The sequence below is a fragment of the Enoplosus armatus genome, chromosome 16, assembly GCF_043641665.1.
Source record: "Enoplosus armatus isolate fEnoArm2 chromosome 16, fEnoArm2.hap1, whole genome shotgun sequence".
NCBI classification, from domain to species: domain Eukaryota; kingdom Metazoa; phylum Chordata; class Actinopteri; order Centrarchiformes; family Enoplosidae; genus Enoplosus; species Enoplosus armatus.
Window position 1 is genome coordinate 20544322 of NC_092195.1, and position 24759 is coordinate 20569080.

General features: G+C 44.3%; 1 protein-coding gene across 2 annotated transcripts in view; it reads right to left on the reverse strand.

The window, feature by feature from the left end:
* Nucleotides 1–23384, reverse strand: part of LOC139298594 (protein MTSS 1-like) — a 42319-nt gene extending 18935 nt beyond the window's left edge. For both annotated transcript variants that reach the window (XM_070921256.1, XM_070921255.1), the window contains exons 1-3: nt 23207–23384; nt 16056–16117; nt 14420–14493 (exon numbers count right to left, since the gene is read on the reverse strand). In XM_070921256.1, the coding sequence (XP_070777357.1) occupies nt 14420–14493; nt 16056–16117; nt 23207–23278 (208 nt within the window). In that variant the 5' untranslated portion in view covers nt 23279–23384. The remainder of the gene's footprint in view (nt 1–14419; nt 14494–16055; nt 16118–23206) is intronic.
* Between the last annotated feature and the right edge of the window lie 1375 nt (nt 23385–24759).

Below are 24759 nucleotides of genomic sequence, written 5' to 3' on the forward strand. Positions count from 1 at the left end.
TCTGTTTATTCCTACAGCGTGAAACCGAGGCTCCTTTTTAATTGATCATATCAATGTCAATATTGGATTTTATTACAAATAGGAAGCTGACATAAAAAGATTTTTCTACTTGGAAAAAGTTCATGAAGTTAAAGAGATTTGTTTAAAATTTCAATCAACTTTGAAAAAGACAAAGTTATTGCAGCTTTTTTGGCTTTTAGAGCAGAACAGTGTTCATAGAAAATCTCTAATTATTTCTGTTTTAATGATAAATCCCATTCACTTCAACCTTCACCTACGGCAACACAATGAATTCTTATCGTTATAATGTTTATATGTCATAATCTCTCGCTGTGAGGTTGTGATTACCGTCTCACTGTGACGCCATCATCCCTGTAAGCCAATCGAAAAGCAGCACAAAACCCATGAAGGAGAAAAGACAAACTTTTGATGTCACAGCCTGCAGCAGTCTGATTGGCTGAGCAGCAGGCAGAAGTAACCAATCAGGTGTAATGGTCGATGATAGTGTTGCCTGCTGGTTGCATCAGTCAGCATCTCTCTCTCTCTCTGTGTCCATATAGCCAAGGTCACTTTACCACTTCAGCACGTCTCACATGCCAACAAGCAGCAGAAGTGTCGCTGCGCCGCCGCTGTCCATCTCTTTAATGGCGAGGCACGAAATACCAAGTTACAGCTAATTAGCAACACGTGGGGAAGGTCGCACTGAGCTCAGCTGGACGCACGGAGAGACGACTAAATGTAAGAAGCCGACTCACGCTGCACGGGAAGAGTTTCTTTACAACGTTTCATTAAATCAGATTCAATTCACCGCTTCTGTCTTTACTGACGCCGGCAACAAGAAACCTTTCTGGGCGGGAAAAAAAATACGTTTTGCAAAAGAATATCGCAAGATCGTAATCCCGCCCCTAATCCCCTCCCATCAAATCACACTGCCTGTCTGATATTTCTGATGTCCCGCCCCGTTTCCTGTTTGAACAGGAAATTCAACACTTTAATAAAGTAACGCTGGCGCCTCCCGTTTTCATATTTCACATCATTTACGAGCTCCTCGACACTAATACGAGTCAGCTTCAGTTGTTACTGAACGCTCACAAGATTCACGAGCTCAGGCGAGTGATACGTGGACCTTCAAGAGCCCTGAGTTTGACCTCACAGGCTACGAACAAGGTTCAAAGACAGATTCAAAGATTTATTTGTCACATTTACAGTATGTGCACTGATGTCGAGGGGTGGGGGGGGCATACTCAAGATAATAATAATCAGAATAAGAGTAAAAAATAACGATTAGGAACCTTTTTATAATGATTATACATTTAAGTTAAAGTGCACATTTTCATAGATCATAAAAATAATTGATACAGGCTTCATGGTTGATGGTTGCGGGGGTCGTTTGCACCCTGAAAGAGAGACTGCAGGCACTTCTCAGGCGTACAAAAGTACTTCCATCTCCTCCGTATGTGCTTTGAACTACAGATGCTAATGCGGTGGTTAAATAAATAACAACAAATAAAAATGAATACAACATTTATTGAAATGTGTTTGTTACACTATTACTGAAATACTAAAATGATATAAATACAGGAAGCGGGACAAGACAATGCTGTAAAGCCATAGAGGCTAAATTGGACTCTATTTAGCGTCTTTATTGAGTTCAAACCTAAATAAAGTTTAAGAGCTGCTGCAAAAGCCACATCACACGTTAAAACGCTTCTCAGCTGTCAGAGAAATGTTCTCCTTTAACTGGGTTACAGGACATTAAACAGAACTCCTCGCAGCTCCTCTGGAGGTGACGGGGTCGTACAGTCCTGGAATACCACACACCGAACCAGGGAGGGGTCGCAGTCCAGAGATGCCTGGCAGGGGAGGCTGCAGTCTTAGGATGCCTTCTGCAGGTGTGTGTGTGTGTGTGTGGGAGGGGGGGTTTACAGTAAAGTCTTAGGATTCTTTAAATAGGCGTCCTGGGAATATCTCCCCTCTCTGATTACGTCCTGCAGTCAGACTGACGTATCAGTTCGCTGCTGGTGGGATTTTACTATCATGTATCAGACAGTCAGAGTCGCCGCACCTCTTGTGTGACGGACGATCCTCAAACAACAGCAGTAAAGTCTGATTTCAGAGCGGCTGTATCTCAGTTTCTCAGATGTGGTCGATCACTTTGCCGTTTCGTACATATTCCTACCTACATATGTGTTGACCTGTTACTGGTGTAGCTGGTGTCCTGGTGGGAGGGTGGGGTTGTCATGGACACTGATAACTGTCAATCATCAGCAGCTGCTGTCCTGTCAGCTGCTGCGACCTCGACTCAATGAGCTGTGAATCTGAGAAATGATTTTACAGTTATGGTAGAGAACTCTTTATACACTTCATGTTTTTAGCTTTCTCAGTAATGGTAATGCTATTATAGGATGAGTGCAGCACCAGACATAACTAGATATAGTTAAAAAACGACAAGGAAACTAGGAAACAAATATGTAGACATAAAATACGGTATATTTTAGTGAGTACAGGCTCCCAGAGAGGTCACACAAGGATTTGTTTTAATGAAATACTGTTGCGTTACCTCACATTTAAAAACAGAACAAGAGAAAATCTAATTCCCACTATAACCTTTCAGAGTTTGAGAATTAAGTCGTAGTATCAGTCATAAATTTGAGGAAAAATATCAAAATATTACAACAATTAAAAAGTCCTCATGTTACAATAAGGTCATAATGTTACAAGTAAAAGGTTGTTTTATTTTTAAAAATACCAAAATCTCATATGTCGTGACCATCAGTCAAGAATTCATTCAGAGCATCACTGTGAAGAAAAACACGGTGCAAAAGTAACTAACAATTATTTTTACTACCAACTAATCTGCAGCTTATTTTCTCTATTAATAAAGGATTTGTTTTGCTTATAAAAGATGGGATGAGATGATGGAAAATGGCCATTATTTCCCAGAGCTCGAGGTTATGTCTTCACACCGCTTGTTCTTTTCCTGTATCTGAGCATCTTGTACACCGCTGCATACACACCGCAGTATCACCCGTCTTGTTGTCTCCCCCGTGATCCCTTGAACCTTTGCACACACGGCGGCAGATTTATCGGCCTCTGAGGAGCTCAGGAGGAAAATCGGGGGAGACGTTCATGGATCGAGATGAACACTTGAGTTATCCCTCCTCCTCTGGCAGCTGAGAAAACACAACCGACGACTGAACAGCTCAGAGGAGGACGGAGAGACAAGCCAACCTCCCAGCCATCACACACACACACACACACACACACACACACACACACACACACACACACACACACACACACACACACACACACACACACACACACACACACACACACACACACACACACGAGACGGGTGGAAACACGTTTCGATCTACAGAGAAACTGGAATGCAGAAACAGGATCCCGCTGATATCAGACACTCTTTAATCCCAACATTTTAAAACAACGTAACGTCAGCCAACACACACACACACACACACACACACACACACACACACACACACACACACACACACACACCACACACACTCTTTGAACTCAGACTAAAACAAAGTAAAGTGAGCGTTTGATTTGTTTGACCCGAGCTGCTGCCAGCCCCCAGAGCGAAACCAGAGCTCTTATTTCACCACTAATCTGTAGTCTGAAAGCGTTGGCAGGCTGGTGGTGGTACACCGGCCGCCCTCTGCGTGTGTGTGTGTGTGTGTGTGTGTGTGTGTGTGTGTCAGGGAGCTGCATCTGAATGCTAAACGCTTGTGTCGACCCCTCGCCTGCAAAGACGCTGATGCTGCGTGGAGAAAGAGGACACACACTGTGCTGCAGCTAAAACAAGCAACACATCGGTCGTCACCTGGAGAATATGAATCCATACTAGAGCTTGTTATTCCGCTGTTTACCAAACCTTTCTCGTGCTCTTATGGTCTCTACAGTGTACATCCAGTGAGGAGCAGGATACTCAACGATGGCTGAAGTCATCATCATCATGACATCAATCAGCGGCCCGTCCAAGTACACGAGGTGTTCAGACTAACCAACGGGTATAGAGTTCGTGTCTGATCTTTCCGAGGAAGTTCAGCGTTTAATACGTCCAAAACCTCCATCCTCCTCATCCTGAGCTGTGAGGTCTTCATCGTGAAGTCATCTCGCAGTAATTCGTGCAAAACAAGTGTCAAGTCTCGACAGTTTTCTTCAACAGCAGCAGTGAAACCAACACAGCATGTTGACAGTAAACAGCAGTTACCAGAGCGCAGCCAAGACAAAGAGACTCAAACAGACAGAGATAATAACAGTCAAGTGTCTCTTTGTAGCTCTACTTTATCTCCACACACACAAGGCAAAGCACTTAGCGTTAATTACACACACACACACACACACACAGTCTTTCTCTTCCTCTTCCTCCTCAGAACAGATTGATCATGCTGGAGGTGAATACAGAACAATAACTTCCCCAATAACATGTCTACTTCGGCAACTAACTACTATTTTCTTTTTCAATGAATCGTTTTGTCCCACAAAAGGCTTTTCGTTTCCTAACTGCTGTACGAAAAGGAAAAGCAGCAAATCGTCACATCTGAGAAACTGGGACCAACAATCGTTAACATTTGTGCTTGAAATATGACCAACAATAGATTGAGTTGTTTCAGTTCTACAGACACCTGAAATGAACATTTTACACGTATTGTTTAAACTACATTTTATCTAAATAATTATTTCCAAAACAGGAATTACAGAAGTGAGAAAAGAGCGAGATTTGAAGAGAAAACTGGCAACATGGACACAAATTATGAAAACTAAACTAAACTTTGTGTCCTAAACAAGTCATTATTTACCTCCTGCTTGCACAGTGTGATGGGCTGCAGTCGGATTGATTCAATTCAAAGATCATTTTTAATCTTTGGGCTAGGGGAGGATATCAAGTCATTCCAAGAGAAAAGACTAAATTTGCGAGTGTCAGATGCATGAAAACGTGTAGGTTCATGACTCAAACTCTCTATAAATACCAGTTTGTGTGGGAAAGTCTAAAGTCAGACTAAACAAAGCAGTAAAAAATATACAGTATATTCAATTCTGATCAGCTGAGATTTATAATTCTTCAGTTTTGTCTGGGAAGACACCTGGAAGTTAAAACGTACTTTTTTAATATAGAAGTTTGGTGAGTAGCTGTGCATTATGGTGCCAGTGTAATGATTCTGTTGTTTCGTGTGTGTGTTGTGTCAGTAATGAACTGTGTGGGAGGTCTGTGTTGACGGTAGTGTCTTTGCTAGTGTGCTCAGGTGTGTGTGTGTGTGTGTGTGTGTGTGTGTGTGTGTGTGTGTGTGTGTGTGTGTGTGTGTGTGTGTGTGTGTGTGTGTGTATTAACTACCAAAAGCCTGTTCGGGCAGCTCTCTCTGTGATTGGCTGTCATCTGTTAAACCAGACACACTTTGATCCTCCCATCGCTCCCTGGAGATGGCACACACACACACACACACACACACACACACACACACACACACACACACACACACACACACACACAAAAGGACTCAAACGTGAATTACATGCTTGGCACACTGAAAATAGTCAAGTACAGAAAGTCTGCATCGAATACGTGTTCATGTTCTTATTCCCGTTCACTTGCTTATTTTGATTCATAACAACACCGAACGCTCAATACGAGTCTTGATACCACCTGGTTAGACTTTAATCTCTCTCTCCATGTCTAAGAAACACCTCAGCTGCTCATGTTGTCGTCATCTCAGTCGACCAAAAAGGCAAGCTGTCATAAAGTCTGCATACGAAGGCTTTGTGAGTGAGTGAAGCAGGAACCCAGAGTTCGTCTCTGCAGCGTGAATTATTTAACAGCCGGTCAACCTTTACAAATGGCTGTGACCTCCTGCTGGTGGCCTCCACCACCACCACCACCACCACAACCACCACCACCGCTCTCAGGAGGGACCGCCGGTTTCATCTTTTTCACTTCTCTTTTCTATTTCTTCTTGTTTTTTTTTACATCCTTCTCCTTCTCGTGCCTTCCTCCACAGAGACCTGGACGCAGCCCGAGTCCAGGCCTGCAGAGGGAGCGCTTAATTATTCTCTCTCATGCTCCCTCGGATGGGTGGGGCCTCATAACTAATTAGGATCAGTTTGTGCAGGAGATGAAAAGAACACACACGCAGCCTCACCTGCTGGGCGCCCCCGGTTAATAATTCAAACACACCCTCTGGCCGACTCACAGACATACAGCAGGTATATCCCTGCGCTCCTGTCCAATATGAGATGGTGAGGACACAAAGACCCACACAAATATAGATTAGCCCAATTCAATGGTCTCATGTGGTAACACATGATTAAAGAATTTCGTGTTTTGATCTTTCCAGGTTGAAATATATTTCTTATATTTACTCTGATTTATTTTGTGCCTTACTTACTTACTAAAGCTCAATTTATTATCCGACTGTCAGAAAGCAATCCAGTTCATTTCTAAACCAGTGCTTCTAAACCAGTGCCAGTACACTAAACAAGCAGCATTTGGAAGCTAAAATCATTATTATGAAGATACAAATAACTGCGATAAATAAATGACCCAGTTTAAGAACTGCTCCAAACGTGATACATGGTTTTCACCTGACGGTGATGAAACATGGCCGTCCCAGCTGTGCAGGAGCAGGCGTGAAACTGGTTCTCTTTTCCTAAACAAACCTCCCAGTAGATGGTTTTATCCACTGCTTGTTCTGACTGGATACAGGAAGTCAACACGTGTCTGCATTCACTCCAGAGGAGGCGTTGTGTGTGTTTCTCTGTGACGTCAAACCAGGCAGCTGCTGGTGTTGTTGCCGTGGTGATGCCATACCATAATGAGGCCCTTCAAGACCTCACACTTGTGCTGCAGTCAGTTCAGTCCTGCTCTCACATAAAACAGCACCAGAAACACCTGCGGCCTCATTTATAAAACTGACTTATGATCAGTTTAATCTCATGATTTCAAGATGTTGCTTACTTTGACGTTATTATTTCATCTCTGTTTGCTGCTTTTTACAAAAGATCCCGAGACCCTGTTTGAGTCCCAAATCATCCGGCCGTGGAACCCAGACCCAGTCTCAGTCTCCGGTCTGTAACAGACATGTAGTGTTGTAGAATTAGACATTCTTCTCAGAGTTAGACGTTGTTGTTTCTAAATCCAAACTGTGAGTGAATGATATCACAGTTCACTCTCGCCACAAACAGTGTGAAGAATTTTGAACTGTTTTAAGCCTGTTTACACTCGATCCAGTCTTTAAGATCTGGTTTAATCCTGATTTGAGAAGTGGCTTTGGCCAGAACAGTTTTTTTACCAAAACTAAACTATGAGCTATTGGAAAGGGAAATCTATTTCCCCCAACCTCCCTCTACTAATTCTTCTTCTACATTTCACCGAAACAACTGAGAGGTTTGGGCATTAAGGACGTGTAGATGGAGTCCGCCTGTTTTTCCCCAGTCGGCTGAGGGTCTTGGCTCTGAAGATAAAGTGCGTTCTGGTCTATTTTCAACACCTCTGAGAGTTGAAGTGCGTCTCTGCTTCCTCCTCCAGGACTGATTTATTAACGTCAGTGCAAAATGGAGTTTCTAGAAAGAAGCATTTGCTCATTTGAGTGAGTCTTCTCTGTTATCTGTAAGGCGGATTGGAGTTCCCTTTAAATAACCCCACAGTCAGCAGGCAGGCTAGTAGCAACAGTAGCATAAATAGCTATTTCTGTTATAAGTAGCGACGTGTCATGACCTGCAGTCACGTGTGACCTCAGGAGGATATGTGAGACTGGAGGGACGAGGAGTTTGGAGAGAGTTTGTTTTTACAGTAACTTCAACCTCCTGGCTCCAGGCCAGTTTAATAGTTCCTGTGATGTCTGTTGATTAAAGTCTGATCCGGCTACAACCTGAGTGTTTCTGGCCCCTTCGATCTGATTCTCTCGGGTGTTTTCTGAGCTGTGAAACGAATCACGTGAATGACATGTTGGCAAGTGAATACTCCTCAAATGTTGTTCATACAGAGAGAGAGTCTTCATTTCTCTCATGTGGACACTTTTCTTCTTTTATGTTTTTCTTTTTCTGCTTCTGGTTCAGCTGTTTTCTTCTAAAAAAAAAAAAAAACCTGCTGCCGTTTCAGTAACAGAGAATTCCTAATAGTTCCTGGGAAATTTCCTGGAAAGATCCATGTAATGGCACTACTTAAAGATACAATAGAGTCGGTGTTTCAGTTGTGTACTTGTATGTATTACAAATGAATTGCTAGGATATTATAGTATTTAAGTCAGTTCACAGCAGGTCAGCTGGAAGAAAACATACATTTACAACCAAAAGAGTGAAAATGTTTTATCTGTAATTAGTTATTGTAGTTCTATGTAGTTATTTACAGAAAACTTTGAGGCTGGTATTTGAAAATTAGTGGGAAATAACCTGTAAAATAAAGGGTAACCTTTGTCTCTCAGAGTGGAGAGCATCACCCAAAAAATACCCATGGTGCATCTCAACTCAAATAATTGAATTGAATTGATGAGCTGGTGCAGGGTGTGTACGAACAGATTTAATAAATTCACAAATAGCAAGTAAGAAAGTCATTTCAAAAAGGATTCAAGAGTTTATGTTTCACTTGTTTCCAGATTTAAGTTCAAAAGCTGCATTAAATTCTGTCAAAATCACGTCCATCCACACGTCACGCAAACACTGAGTATGTTGTTCTGTCATTTTGTTATGTTCGTGAGAAAATATATATTTACTGAATGTATTTTTAAGAAGGACCAGTGTACAGCATGGTCTTTACATGGGCCTGTATAGAAATACATACATACAGCACAGTATGCTGTACCATTGACTCCCACATATCACAACAGTGACTATCAGACAGCTCAACAAATAAAATATGAACTACGTGAAAGTTCATGCATTTTTAATTTCCCAGATATTTCCTGATATGGTCCTGAACCCTGTTAATTATTGATCCTAGTGGGTTTGATGTGATCTATGATCAAGTTCTGGTTATAAAATATTAATGTAGCACATCTATCCCTTATTTCTATCTTTTAGTTCTTCTCTTTGTCTCCTATAAGAACATTTGCAGGTCACAGAAATATCAACAGTGTGCTGCGACCTCTGACCTCTTATTACAGTTTGATCATTACTTAAGAGATATGAAACGTATTCTGCTCCTGCTGCCATCGCAGGGCCGATAGAGGAGCGAGAGCTGAACATTTCAAACATCACCGCTGCTTCTGGTCAACCTGTAGGTTCAGTGAAGAGCTCGGGATGAGGCTCAGCCGAAACCTGAGATGGTTTTTAAGTAAAGCAGCAACTGACAGCCGAGCTCCGGTTTCCTACCGGACCCTGAAGTATGGGAGCACATAGCGACTGCGTGAGCGGTCAGAGGGATGTTCACTACATCTCATATTTACATCACAAACTGTGCAAACAACCCTCCACCTCCAGCTATGTTCACATGTGAGAATCTCCCAGAACCTGTGGCTGGAGAGATCGTGTCCATCAGTGTCCAAGAAATAATGTCTTAATATCTACAAACCAGGCTGCAAACAATAAAACCGTCTCTGGAAAAACCAACTCCTCCCAATATTCACAGTCGTGGATGGAAACACATGAATTCACATGTTGTCCTGCAGATTTCCTGAAAACATTTGGATGGAAACTCTTGTTCCGAGAAGTTGAGCGATGAAAAGACACCGAGGAGCACTCGTCCTCGTAACGACGACTGTTTGTCTGTGAACACTGAGCTTCTATCTGAGTGTGGGCACTGCAGATATGACATCACTCACCTGCGACCGAGATGATATCATTAAATGACGAGCTGCCAAAGGAGGCCATCTGTGAGCTGCTGAGGAGTCGACCCCACCAACACACACACACACACACACTGCGGATACTGACTGCAGCAGCATCCACAGGGATTCACTTCTCCACAGTCCGTCTCCTTTGTCACTGCTTTGTGAACAACATCCAGTAAAAGCTGCGTCATGTTTGAAACTAGACAGAAATCTCAGAATCAGAATCACAAGAACAAACGACGGCGCTGAAAAAGTTCTCTTTCATTCGAAAAAAGTCAAAACTTCAAGTCCCAGAGAGCACTGCGGTCAGAAAGCTCCGCTCAGAAGAGAACTATCATGAATAAATAAAGTTTTAAAGACGTTTTGGTAGATCAACGTTGGGTGTGCTGTTGTAGCCGTAGCTCTCCGTGATGCCGGTCTTTGGAGAGGCTGGACGGCAGCTCAGCAGAGGACCAGCGGGAGTTTTTATCCTGCTGCGGCGTATCAGCTCCATATGCTGCAGCTCCGCTCACACAGCTTAACCACAACATGTTGGGACTGTTTTAACCCCAAAACAACATCTGGCCTTTAAAGCCTTTTGTGGCTCATAAGCTCCTGTAGTTTTTACAGCCGGCAGTCGACTGCCGATGGGATACGGGAGCTCCGACAGCACGTGACTGAACTGGGAATATTAAGGCTCCGCTTCAGTTTACTGCAGCTAACAGACGGATCGAGGTGTAAAAATAATCCACAAGCTTTCCAGATGTTGTTTGATGAAATTAAAGGACTTTTCAAGGTGGGACGACGAAAAACAAACATATTGCGATCAATGATTTTCATGACACGGTAAATGGATGCTTTTCTACATTAATGGACAAAGTGCTCTCATTCATGCCATCCAATCACACACACACACTCACACACACACACACACACACACACACACACACTCACACAGATGCAGCTGCCATGCTGGCCTGCCCATCACGGACACTTCAACATGTGGACAGGAGGAGCCGGGAATCAAACTGCCAACCCTGAAACTGATGGACGACCTGCTCTACCTCCTGAGCCCCAGATGCCACATTATCAGTTCATCTGCTGATTTTTGTCCCTTTGGACTCTAAAATATCAGAAAAATGTCCATTACAGTTTCCCAGAGCCCAAGTTGACACACTCAGATTACTGATCTCGAATGTATTTACTTTACTGCCATAGAAAACAAAGAAAATACAATTTAAAGTCAATTAAAAACACTGAAAGCTTCGATGCAAACTGGCAAGTCAGAGTCGACTCCCGGTCGAGCCTCACATTTACATCCTGCATTAAACGAGTCTCTGACGTTGAATTTTCCTAGCAACACCTGAACGCACCGTCAAGGAATTGTTTTCAAATGTTTGCTTATTTAAAATGTTTCCTCTGGCCTGCCTCCTTTTCTCCTCCCCTCACCTCTTCCTCCACCTCCTGCCTTGCTACTTCATCCTTTCCTCTTCTCCTCTTCCTCGCTCACGCAGTCATCCTCCTCTCCCCCCCCCCCCCCCCTAACTCTAACCCTCCCATCATCGATGTTCTCCTGCTCTCCTCTCTCACACGTCCTTTCCCTGAACTTCCTGTCCTCCCTTTCCTTTCGCTTTCTATCTCACCTTCTTATCTCCTCCTCCTCCTCGTCCTCCTCCTCTGTCCGACCCACTTACCAGGTGTTGACATATTGACGTGGCTCCTGCCAAAGCGATGGCGCTCACTTTAAGGACGAAATCATCCCCGGCAGCAGGTTGCTATGGTAACCACGGACCAACACACACACACACACACACACACAGAGAGAGAGGAGGACGCCCGCTGTGTCTTATCTCCATAGTGTTTGTGTTGGATATGATAAGATCCTGATCCTCCACTTTAGAAACAATGTTTGCATCTTTTCAAACCGTCGACGTTTCCCCTCAAAGTGGAAACTTCCTGTTAGAAACTGAATATAATCGGGGGGTGAACCCACCTGGAGCGGTTTTGTCTGTTAGTCCTTTGTGTTCATGTGAAAACAATCTCATCTCGTTTGTATGCTTTTCTGAACACGCTGGTCGAGTGCCGGACAGAGTTTATCAGTAGATAATGAATCACTTCATCTGCAGAACGTTAAAATGAATGACAAAAGAATGGAAGTCCATTTCCGCCACTAACCCCCACTTAATCATGCCACACTTAGAAACCTTCTCATGACGAATGAAACTCAAACCTCCATGCTGTTTTTTCACATTAAAAGTCTTCCAGCCTTCCCGTTGTTGGTGGGCTTTTAATGTGAAAGATTTGCAGTAAAAAGCAAACAGGGACATTAGGACTAAAGGCCTGACTCTCCTTTATAAACCTGTCCCAAATAAAGGCCTTAAATAAACCGATCTTTTGCTGAGACTGAATCCTGCAGTGATTTCCATCTTGTTGCCATGAGCACCAGCAGCAGCCGACTGGACATGACAGGCAACAACCCCCCCCACCCCATCCCTCCCTCCATCCATCTTTTTCATCATCTCTCTCCCCCCCTCGCCATCTGCCCTCTATCTTTCTCCTCTACCTGCTCTTCCTCTGCTGCACATCATCGTGTCTCTTTTAGCTCCTTCTGATCTGACATTTTATCTGTTTTGGCCTTAAATTTGAAGCATTTTCCCACATTTGTAACATCACTTCTGTCTGTTTCTCAGTTTTCACCCCTCCTCCATCCCTTCACCCTCCTATGTCTCTTCATCCCTCCCTCTCTATCTGTACAGGGATGAAATTGAGCAGACTGGGTACACTGGTAGGAATTTAATAATTCAGCACATCTGTCAGAGTTGACTGACTGTCCACAGGTCGAACAAGATGACAGCTGAAGACACAAAGAGACAACTGTGAAATATATCCATCTATAATGTTCTTTATCGTCACAAATGTTTGGTTGTATTACAGGCTTTTTTAAATTCATGATGTTTTATGGAACTATATTGATATTGGCCTCAAAGGTCCAGTGATACTCGGGCTCTATTCAAACCTTTTAGGCCTGAGAGCCTTTAAAGTGAAGTGACTTCTACTCACAGGCCCACATGTTTTCAGAAGTATTTCACAATTGAATTTACGCCTGAATTCCATCTTCTTTCTCATGTAGCAACCCCTCAGATTTACTTTGAGGTCTCGACCCCCAGAGTGGAGAACACTACTGCCGTATATCCCACCTGTAAACACAGACCCTGGATGTGAACCTCCCTCTCTGGTCCTGCAGTCCACCTCCCGGTGTGGAAGATAAATGTAGGACTCCATTCACAAAAACATAATCCAGGCAGCCATTATGTTTGTCAGCACAACATAAATGGGAAAACAATTAGTACTTTATCTAGTACTTTACAATAGTATACAACAGCAAAGTACTTGATAAAGTAAAAACCTATTTTCTAGGCGACAGGGTTAGTCAGTGTCGGGGTGTGACTCCACAAACCTCTAATTGTTGCTGGAGGAAACCAATAATTCCACACACACACACACACACACACACACACACACTGCTCCAGGTGTAACAGCTACAGCGCCACACACACACACACACACACACACACACACACACACAGAGTCAATTACAAAGCGGCTGTGACCCACAGCCCTAGAATCACCGCAGCGTTGACTGATTGTTTCCTCGGCTACTGTTGTCATTGTGACAGCGAGTCGCCTCGACAGGAAGTTGGCCTGCGTCCCACTGCGGACACACACACACACACACACACACACACACACAGTCAACCTTAAAGATAGCATTTACCAAAACAAAATACACAGAATCCACGTAAAAACCTATAAAAGGTTACCAGAGAGATAAAAAACGAATAAAAACAGTCCAAACAAACACACAACCAAACTGCCATTCAAGGCTTCCTGCTTCACTTAATCAATCCAGGAAGTGACCTCTATTGACGTCCCTGTCCAGCGATCGAGAAGACAGCCACCTCTGATTATTTGTCAATAATGGAAAAGTACAAATCAATACAAAACAACAACTGGGATCACTGAGACGTCCTGCTGTTTCTGAGACTGAGGGTCACAAATCACCAGAGAGGAGTCGATCAGTAGTCTGAGTGTTCGGATCGAATCACAACTAAATGCCTCAGAAACGCTTCTCAAGCACGCATCATTTCCTGTGGGCGTGGCCATCAGTACATTTGTTTGATATCAAGGTCGCCGTTACTTAATGAGCTGAGATACCACCGAGTTATCTCAGACCTGCTGAGTTTGGTACTGTGATGAGTTAGCTAGGAAGTTAATGGAGCAGTGTAAAGACCCAAACTGCTCTTTATACGGTACAGTCCAAAAACATGCAGGTGTACAGCGAATGTCGACTGTTTGAATACAACACAAGGTCAGCTAATTGAAGGTTTACTCCACAACAAGGCTTTCTTCACGCTTCACTGTGCGTGATACAAACTGTCACCTCCACCGGGTGTTCACGTCATGATTCTGTGATTGACACAGCCAGCGGCCAATGAGCAACGCTTCCCAATTTGTCAGGTGAACAACTGCTGAGACAACAACAAACATCAAGTCCAACAATCCACATTTTAATATCTGAGCATGAAAACCACAAGCAGCAGCTGTGAGGCGTCACAACAGGAAACAGACAGACGGCTCTCCAGACCTACCTCGGCTGTTGGTTGCCAGGTCGGCCACCTTCTGAAAGGCATCCAGGAAGGCTGCTACCGCGACAACCGTCGTCCTGGGAGACACAACAGAGGAAGGTTTGGACAAGGAGGAGGCCTCCTATAAAATACTATTTACTGCTAATACTAATGATGTTGAAAATCAGTGTTTTTTCTCATTTTTATCTGTTTTACTAAATGTTTCCTGTCATATTTTGATCACATACATTCAAGTTTATCTTGATCACGATGTGTTTCTGAATGCCGAAGGTTTCTGCAAATTAGATTTTTCATGTCATACTGAGCTGAAATCAATGAAGCTTGAAAAGGTAAGACATCGATCGAAGAACGGGCTCTTTGTTACAGCAGCCGATCGGCCGTAGAGAGACGGACAAAACGTGCAAAAGCGACGGTGTGGTCCTTTAATCCCAGAAACAGAAGCGGTGCCTATATGCCATGATGAGGGGCGGTGAGGAAGAGGAGGACGGATGCAGTCAGAGTGTTTATAATCAGCTGTGACCTCTGGTGACCTCTGGCCCAGTGCAGAGTCTCTGGAGGCTGCTGCTGATCCATCTCACTGATAATGACTTTATGGTGGCATCATTAATCTCTGCCAGCCACAGAAGGTTAATTGAGCTGTGCACGTACATGTGTGTGTGTGTGTGTGTGTGAGGAGGTGGATGTTTGTGGGTGGCTAATGTCTGGAAGGAGGTGAGTGTGTAAAGTGTGTGTGTGTGTGTGTGTGTGTGTGTGTGTGTGTGTGTGTGAGGAGGTGGATGTTTGTGGGTGGCTAATGTCTGGAAGGAGGTGAGTGTGTAAAGTGTGTGTGTGTGTTTATGTGTGAGAGGTATTGTTCATGATGAGTTTAAGTGTGTTTGTATGTGCACGTTTCTCTACATTCATGTGTGTACATGATCTTTAGTGGTGTGTGTGTGTGTGTGTGTGTGTGTGTGTGTGTGTGTGTGTGTGTGAAGCGGAGAGGTGAGCCTGACATTTAAACACTTAATGAAACAGACTGATTGGATTTTCATGAGCTCAGGTTAAACACACTCTCAACATGTGTGTATTTGTGTGTACTACCTGTGCACACGTTTCCCTTTTAGTGTTTTGCCGACTGGGACGGCCAACAAGTAACAACGCCGGTGAGCGTAGCATCTGAAACGTCGTCTGCAGGTCTTGAACCCTTTAATTAATTGTGATATCGCAGTTAATGATGGAGCAGAGCCATCGTTAATAATAAGTCAACATGTCTGCTGTAAGAGAGATCTGTCAATCGGATTCTTTTGGAAACAATGAAGAAAGAAGATCTCTGTGGCCAGAGAGGCCGCCAGGATTCAGGTCGGCACGATTTATTCAGAAAGTAAAAGAAGGACAGACGTTTGACCGGGAGACACTACACATGTAGGATAAATAATAACTACGGTGGCTCAGAGAGATCAACACACTGCAAACTGAAGAATGTGTTTGTGATATTTATATATTTAACATTGCGGTTGTGTGATATTATTGGATATATTGCCTATAAAGCTAGCATTAGCCTTTTACTCATACAGTATCTGCAGCATGCTTCTTCATCGTCTGTGTTGTTGTTGGTATTTGTTTCCTGAAGTCAAAGTGTGTGTGTGTGTGTGTGTGTTACCTCAGCTGTGATTGCAGCTTGCTGGCCTTGCTGATGAAGTCGTCCCAGACCGGGTAACCGCCCTGAAGAAAGGAACAAATCAGAATGATGGAATTAACATCAAAACAGCCTCTTTTTGTTTTTTTACCAGCGACAACTTGAATCACACACAGAGCTGTTGAGCAGTGAATGTACAAATGTGGAGTGATAAAGATTGATGGTGTCTTTAATAAGTCAGTATCGGTGCTGATAATAATCCAGTGTGGGTCAGTGTGTCACAGCTTAAGGTCTTAAACTTTTGAAAGACAACACACTGGTATTAGACTACCGATAATCTGCATGCTTCTTCACTGAATCGCTAACCCTCATCTATTATTACATTTATTCATATTCAGCTACAAAACAGCCAAACAAATTCCTTCCCCATTAAAGGTCCGCCCCCACAGATCCTCTGGCTCAACCAAAACACATAAATCCTGAGCATCACATGCAGCGGCGAGCCGACACACAACAAGGAGACGGATCAATACCGCCGATCCATACGCCCCACCCACCCCAGCCCATCTAGAGGAAGCCAAACAAGCACCCCCCCCCCCAGGCATGCAAATACAGTTTGGGTCCACTGACTGGGTTGGACGCTGCAGTGCGGTACAGCTGGTGTTCAGAAAGTAGGCTGCACGGAGGGAAACACTGAGCCGCTGCAGACAAACACACACTGACTGAAGAAACTGGGGTACGCTTCTAATGTCAGCAGGAGTCCCCTGATGTTTTAGGGGCGGGTGGGGCTTTTCTCCTGCGGCGACACGTCTGAGGCATCTTCACTCGCTGGGTTCTGTAGTGTAGACTGTCGCCAGTTTAAATGAAATACTTTAAACCATATTCATAAATAATTAAAACACACTTTAAAAGTCTGCTTTCGTGTCTTCTAATGTTTGACAGATGCATCCCGAGACGTTATATTGTTCAGATGTTTGTGTTAAAGGACGGGCTCGGACGTTGTGGGAGTTACTGGTCGTTGTGATCATGACTTCCGTGAAGACTCAACTGAAGGAGATCAAGACCTAAATCCACGTTCTGCACGAACACCATTCTGAAGTTCAACCAAAGCTAATGAGGCTTCAGCAGTCCGAGTTAGACAAAGATACACGTTTGATTTTGGTAACTTTGGGCTGAAGCTTCTTATCAGCTACGGTGTAGTAGCACCATGATGGATGTATGGAGAGGAGGGACAATTACAGTGACCGCTATCTCCTCACACACACACACACACACACACACACACACACACACGTTGTCTTCCACCGTCTCTCCTGTGGGCGTCGCCCTTTGTCAGCATCGTCATCGCTCCTCTAACAGCCCAGCTGAGCTGGGCTGGGCTGAGCTGAGCTGAGCTGAGCTGGGCTGGGCTGAGCTGAGCTGAGCTGAGCTGGGCTGAGCTGAGCTGGGCTGAGCTGAGCTGAGCTGGGCTGGGCTGAGCTGAGCTGAGCTGAGCTGGGCTGAGCTGAGCTGGGCTGGGCTGGGCTGGGCTGGGCTGAGCTGAGCTGAGCTGAGCTGAGCTGGGCTGAGCTGAGCTGAGCTGGGCTGAGCTGGGCTGAGCTGAGCTGAGCTGAGCTGAGCTGAGCTGGGCTGGGCTGGGCTGGGCTGAGCTGAGCTGAGCTGGGCTGAGCTGGGCTGAGCTGAGCTGAGCTGGGCTGGGCTGGGCTGAGCTGAGCTGAGCTGGGCTGGGCTGGGCTGGGCTGAGCTGAGCTGGGCTGGGCTGGGCTGGGCTGAGCTGATCTGGGTGTGTTCAGCCTTCTTCTGTTTTGCGAGAGTGATGCCCAGCGTCATCGCCTGAATACCGTTGCCACGGTAACGCTGCTGCTGCAGCTGCAGAGGGGGCTTCAGACAGAGAAGGATTTGTGGGGAGGGGAGAGTCACACGTGCATGCATCCTCACCCAAACACACACACACACATTTTTTTCTGTGCTTCACATTTGATTTCTTTGTTTCTCTACTTCATCTTCAACACACAGATATTTTTTGTTCTCTTTTATTTTCCTTTTTCTTTCATGAACACACACACACACACACACACACACACACACACACACACACAATCTTCTCATTTTTCTCGTGCACATGTCGTTTCATCTTCCTGCTCTTTATTACTCATTCATCATTTCCTCGCTATTACACTGTACATATATACCCAGGTCTCATTACATCCCCTCTCCCTCTCTCTCGGACACACAGCGAGGCGAGGGCAGGGCCGCTGCATCAATCAGTCACTGAGGACATAAATTGTCACCGTGGCAACAACCGGAGGCGGCAGCAGCAGCAGCAGCAGCAGCAGCAGCAGCAGCAGCAGCAGCAGCCTGCTGGTCCTTCAGGAATCCTCTGCTCTGTTTGTTTGGCTCTGTGAGCGACTGCACAGGCTTCAAACCAAGAAATCCTTGTTTGTTTCTTCTTTATTGTTGATCATGAGACAGAACAACGCAAATGTGGCTCCTCAAACTTCAGCACGAGTGTCTCTTTCTGTGGTGTTAAAGCCCATAAAGAAGCCTCGTCTTCACAGAAGGCGGACCAGCAGATGAACTGGACCATTAAAGGAATAGTTTAACATTTGGGATATTTGCTTATTTGCTTTGTTGCTGAGAATCAGATGAGAAGGTTGATATCTCTCTCATGTCTCACGTAGCTTAGCATAAAGAAAGCTCACTAATTGTATCTCTTCTGTTTAATCTGTACAAAACGTCTCTGATTGGCCGTTTGATAACAAAATGCAGCTGCACTTTAGTTATTAGTTTTGTGGTTATATGAACTATATTAAAATGTAAAAATGTATACTGATGATAAGACTGTAGTAGAATTGCTAAAAATGCTATCTTAGCTTCTAGGTTTCTTTAATGTATTGGCTGTAGATCAGCGCCACACTTTACCAAACAAACTGAAAGGAAAGGGGGCATGTTGGGTTTAAGAGTCTATAACCTTTAAATGATGAAAGCGATTCGCTTTAAAACTTAACATGAATACGTTCAGAAGGTTTGGACCATTTCACAAAACTATCGATTGTGTGAGTGAATCATTGCATTTGCCAAAAACATGGCTGAACCCCTCCTTCAGTAACTCCAGCATTGTGTGGAATATTATTATATATAATATATATAATATATATAATATATATATATATTATAGTCAGCAGTGGATTTCACCTCTTACAACCTGCAAAACTGCCCAACGTCAGAAAGGAAACAGCGAGAGAGTCAATGCCAATAAACAGGCCTACAACTAAACTAAGTGACCCATTTGGCCGAGGCACCAAGTCCAGTGTAGCAGCTCTGTCCGTGACGTTTCCATGACGATCTCCACACTGATACACAGCAGCCCCCCCCCAGAAAAGAGACCAGGATTATTTTAGCTCGGACGGCAGCTCAGTCCAAGATAAATGGTGATTAGCATTCAGCTAATACGCTCAACGGCACGCACACACACACACACACACACACACACACACAAGCACGCACGCACACACACACACACACACACACACACACACAGGAAGAACTGGAAGTCTGTCCCATGTTGCCTCACATCCATCGCTGGGACAATGCTCATTTCAAACTAGGTTTGAGAAATGTGTATTTTAAAAAAACTACCAATAGACTGTAGACTGTACAGTATGGTTGAGTCTCCCGGCTCTCACCAACCCCCCCTCATTGAAACCACATGCAGCCATTTCCACTGTTCAACAAGCCCCCTGTTCACGACCTGCTCTGCACCAAACAGCAGACAGACACAGCTAGAGGCGAGCGGCAGAAAGTGGAGCATTTAGCGGCTAAAGAGACAAATATTGTTCCAAACCAGACCAGACCAGACCAGACCAGACCAGGCCAAACCAGACCAGACCAGACCAGACCAGACCAGACTACTGGACTCACATTCATCAGGTGCACACAGACGAAATTAGCTTAATCAAAACAGAGGCTGTTCTTCCTGTGGTCCAATCACATGCTGCGTTACAGATGAACTGTAAAACATTGATGTGATGTTGTTCTCAAAGGTCTGTTTTCTGCCAAAAATCACTTTCAACATATTACAGACGCTAATGTGGGCCTGCTCCACATCCACAGCAGCAACATCGAACCCTCAGTTCAGCGTCTGTTCAACAGGAGAACCTCTTTGAAAGACAGTCTGGAGGCAGATGTGAAGCTCGGAGTAAAGCGGCTCACAGTAGAAGAGGATGAGCCGGTTTCTCCTCCAGGGAAAAACATGCAGATCGGTTCCACTTAAACGGATCAACAGTAATGTGTCTGCTTCAATTTCAGCAGCACAACGACGTGTGGATGATGAACCGCACACAGACACAGACACACTCGCATTTATAGATTTAGAACATGAAGACGTGTGGACAGACGATGAGGATGATCAGGAGGCTACAAATGAACCTCATGAATCTCAGACGAGAGCAGAAAGACAGTAAAACACTGGTTTAAATATTAAAAGTGCTTTTAACAGCAACACTAGGGGGCGCTGTGACGTAATGTTGTGCATTCTCTTGTTTCGAGCGTCTCTACGTGGTCCCGTGTGCGCTCTATACTCCATGTTGAGTGTAACAATGGTTTTCTGTCTCGAAGATCACATTTTGAGTCATAAATAAATTTAAAACTTCTTAGAGAAAAAAATCTTAGAGAAATACAAAATGATTAAAGTTATGCTTGTAAAATCAGACACTGTAGCAAGCTGTCACAACAAAGATAAGAGGAGTTTATATTTCATCTGCATCATCAAGGAATACTTTAAAACCACACAGATACCGTAACATAACAGTGGGCCACCAACCAGCTCGTGCCGGCCCCAGCAGGGCCCTGGATTCTCCATCAACCTATAAACTTGCATCTTATGTTTTGTATAAAAGAAAACCAATATTTCTATCAGCACTGCTGTCTGTCCCTCACTTGTTCACTTCGCTTGCCTACCAAACCAAAACTGATGGCGTAAATCCAAAATGTTCCTCACAGGTTCTTACATGGTTTGAGAAGCCCAATGTTACAGGTTGTAAAATGTCCAACTTCTTTTCCTGTAATGAAACATGAGGGTGAAGTAAGGAGTCACCTGATAAAACCTGTGAGCACGTAAAAGACTAGAAGCAGCAGAGTTTCCTGCGTCTGTCTCACAGTGAGGTGCATTTCATTATTCAGTCAGCAGTTAAAGATGAAAATACGAATTACTGATGTAATCAATGTATTGTTGTTGATATATCTTCCTCCTCGGCGCCGTAGAACTCCACTGTTGTTAAAAACACCTCAGTGAGCCTCACTGGGTCACTGGGTCACATGTTCCTTCATCACCACGGACACACACACAGTTTATCTTGACTCAGTCACACACACACACACACACACACACCGTCCTGCTGCCACAAACACTCACTAGAGCACCACATGTGGATTCATCCGCCGCTGAAAATAGTCCCCAACAGATGCACTATTTCCTCCTGATTGTTTGATAAAAACTACAGTTTGTCAGTTTGAGCAGCTGAGAGACGCAACAACACACTGTTGGTTTTAATCTAAACAGAACAACAACATTAATCTTTAAGTTCTTAATTGTTTTCATTTTATGCCACTTTATTCTTTTAATTCCACCACATTTATCTGACAGCTACAGTTACTTTGTAGACTGAGATTTAAACACACAAACTCATAAAATATGATGTATTGTTATACATTAAATGACCCAACAGTGTATAAAGTAGTTCAAATGAGCTCGTCCTTCAGCAGCCATGAATTGTTTTATCTTTTCTGTGGACTGAAAAAGGAATTTACGAAACAAACCATAAAACACAAGTCAACTCCGTGCACGATCGCGATGCAGCATCTGTCACGGCTCACATCTGCAGCGGCCATGTTTGTGAGTCCAACAGGTGTGAATCTTTACACGCATATTTAGAGGAAGTGAGGTAACATCGCATTCATTACGGGATCAATTATGTTTCAGTGCTTTTCACCTCAAAGAAGAGAAAAACAAATACAACTGAAAGGGGAAAAGGGAGAAGCAGAGGAAGAGGAGGAGGAGGAAGAGAAGGGCGACGTGGGAGGACACAAAGGAGGATGAAGGAGAAGGCGAGGAGGAAGAAAAGGAGGGAGAGGAAAGGAGAGCAAACTGAAGGAGAAAGAAAAAAGGACAGAACAGTAACAAGGAAGGATGCTGACAAGAAGAAAGAAAAGGAGGAGGAGGAGGAGGAGGAGGAAGACAGAAATAGAGAGAAGAAGAGGGTGTGGCAGGTTTCCCAGACCTCCCTTTGTGAACCACACCTGTTAGAAACCTGTCTGTTATTATGTCACCGTGGAAACAGGTGTGTGTGTGTGTGTGTGTGTGGCTGCATGGTGCCCCTCCCACAACACACACCTATTGTATACTTGTGAGGACACTGGAGACTAACTGTAACCTGAACTATCCAGCAGAAGCTGCACACGCATCAACTCAACCCTTTAAAACTTGACCTGAAACAGTGTTCACCTTCTGACCTCACACACACACACACACACACACACACACACACACACACACACACACTGATTCATTTCTATCAACCAAGACAAAGAAAAGCAGCAAATCCTCCCATTCAGACGGTGAAACCAGGGAATGTTTTCTGTTGATGCATCAATCAGCCCTGATGTCATTTACAGCTGCTGTTCTGTTGCAGCAGCACGAGACGGCCTTAAAAACCAGATTCACACATCCGGTTACACATCAGTCTCCATCCTTCATCATCATCATCCTCCCTCACATAATGAAAAAGCCTGTGAATATGAGAGTGGGGGACAGACAGACACCCCACTGACCAGACTGCAGTCAACGGTGTGGTGCTCTCCTGTGACATCACTGTCATCCACCAGTGGCCACCGGGATGAAGCTGGCTTTACATGCTCTGCAGGCGGCCACATCCTGAAGGCACCAGAGCCTGAACACACCCAGTGTACCCCCCCCCCCCCCCCCGGATAATTATCAAATGAATGATGACGCCTGGAAATCTCCAATAAACCTGGCGGAATAAAATATGAAATGTCTGCTTTTCCTGGTTTGAGGATGCAACAGGATGAACAGCGGGATCTGAATCCTGAATATTTCATGTGTGCAACATTGATTTTAATCACAGATCAGATGAAATAATAATGTTCCTTCATGTTACCTTCATGTCTCCTATGACAGTCTGGAAGAGCCCCCCCAGCGCGCTGCACTCCCTCTCCATCACTGTCTCCATCTTCGGCGGTGTGAACGGAAATGACAAACACTCTCACTCGGAGCTCCTGAAGTCCATAAAGGAAGCTGCGGGAAATAAAAGGACTTGAAGGGGACGCGGCTCGCTGTGGATCTCAACGCTCAGACTCTCGCGGCAGGGTTTCCCCGGCTGAAGGACACCAGGACGCGGACAGAGGCGGCGGCAGAGCCGGGGGTCACTTTGCACGCAGAGCAGATAGATCCCATGTCTGCAGGAGGAGACGCATGTTGGAGCGGACAGAGAACCGACAGCAGCAAACAGCACGACGCCGCCGGAGAGGCGCAACTTTACAGCGAGCTGCTCCACTGGCTCCGCGGAAGGAGACGCGACCGGGAGCGCGCCTGCGGGGACGGGGACGCGCGTCCGCTTGGCCCCGCCTTCAGCTGAGGAGGCTTTTTGATAATGGAATGAGACTGAAGAAATAACACTGGGCGAGTACGGGGGGGGGGCATGGAAATATGAAGAATCTACAAGACAATCCAGATATAAAGAGTAAAAAACACAAGATGTCACATGATACTAATGATCACATGGTATTAGTAACAAACCTAAAATATAACCTAATATATATACATATATATATATACATATATATATTTGTAGGAATCACTTATATAACAAAGGAAAATTAATTCTTATATTTTAAAAGTATCTCATGACAAACTGAACTGCTGATGTTAAAATGACTAAATGGAGACTTGGAGCTGAACTCATACAGTCGGGACCTAATAACTTTAAGTCAGGATTCATTCAGAACTTCTGAAATAGAAGAAATCATATGGTTTTTGATTTCTACCTGTAGCTGTTGGCTGGACATCAAAGGGCTTTATAAAGTAATGTTATATCATTACCTTGATGACAGAATCAGCTCTGATCACTCAGATATTTAGAACTGCATCGCCACCTGGTGAGTATTTCACTGAACTGTTTGGAAAAGATCAAAACATTGAGGATGAGGTAAAACAGGAAGAAGAGACGTGACAGATACTCAGCAGGCTTCTGTTACTCTGCAAAGCAACATGTTAAAGGCCGTCTGATCCCTCCAGCATGTGCTGAGGAGAGGACTGAACACTTTCAACAAGAGGCCAGAAAGTAGAATCACTTCTTTTATAAGTAGTGTAAAGTATAAAAGCCTCAGTCAGACAGCACTTCAGCTCATTCTGTGACATCAGGAGGCCAGAAACCACTTTCATGTCACCACGTCATGTTTGTGACTCTGCAGAGGTCACATGACCTGTTGATGACGTACTGTATTTTATTGCATATCTGTATTCGCAACTCAGACATTTGAAACTTTGCTTGACATCTTTCCATTTTTCAAGTCAAACAGTGTTTTTATGTCTCTGAATTTCACTTTCAAGAGATTTTTATTTCTTATAGAGAGTAAGTTCATGGAAAATATCGACATTAACCCTCTAAATGTATTCCTGTCTGTCTCATTGTGATCATTTGTCAATCAGCGT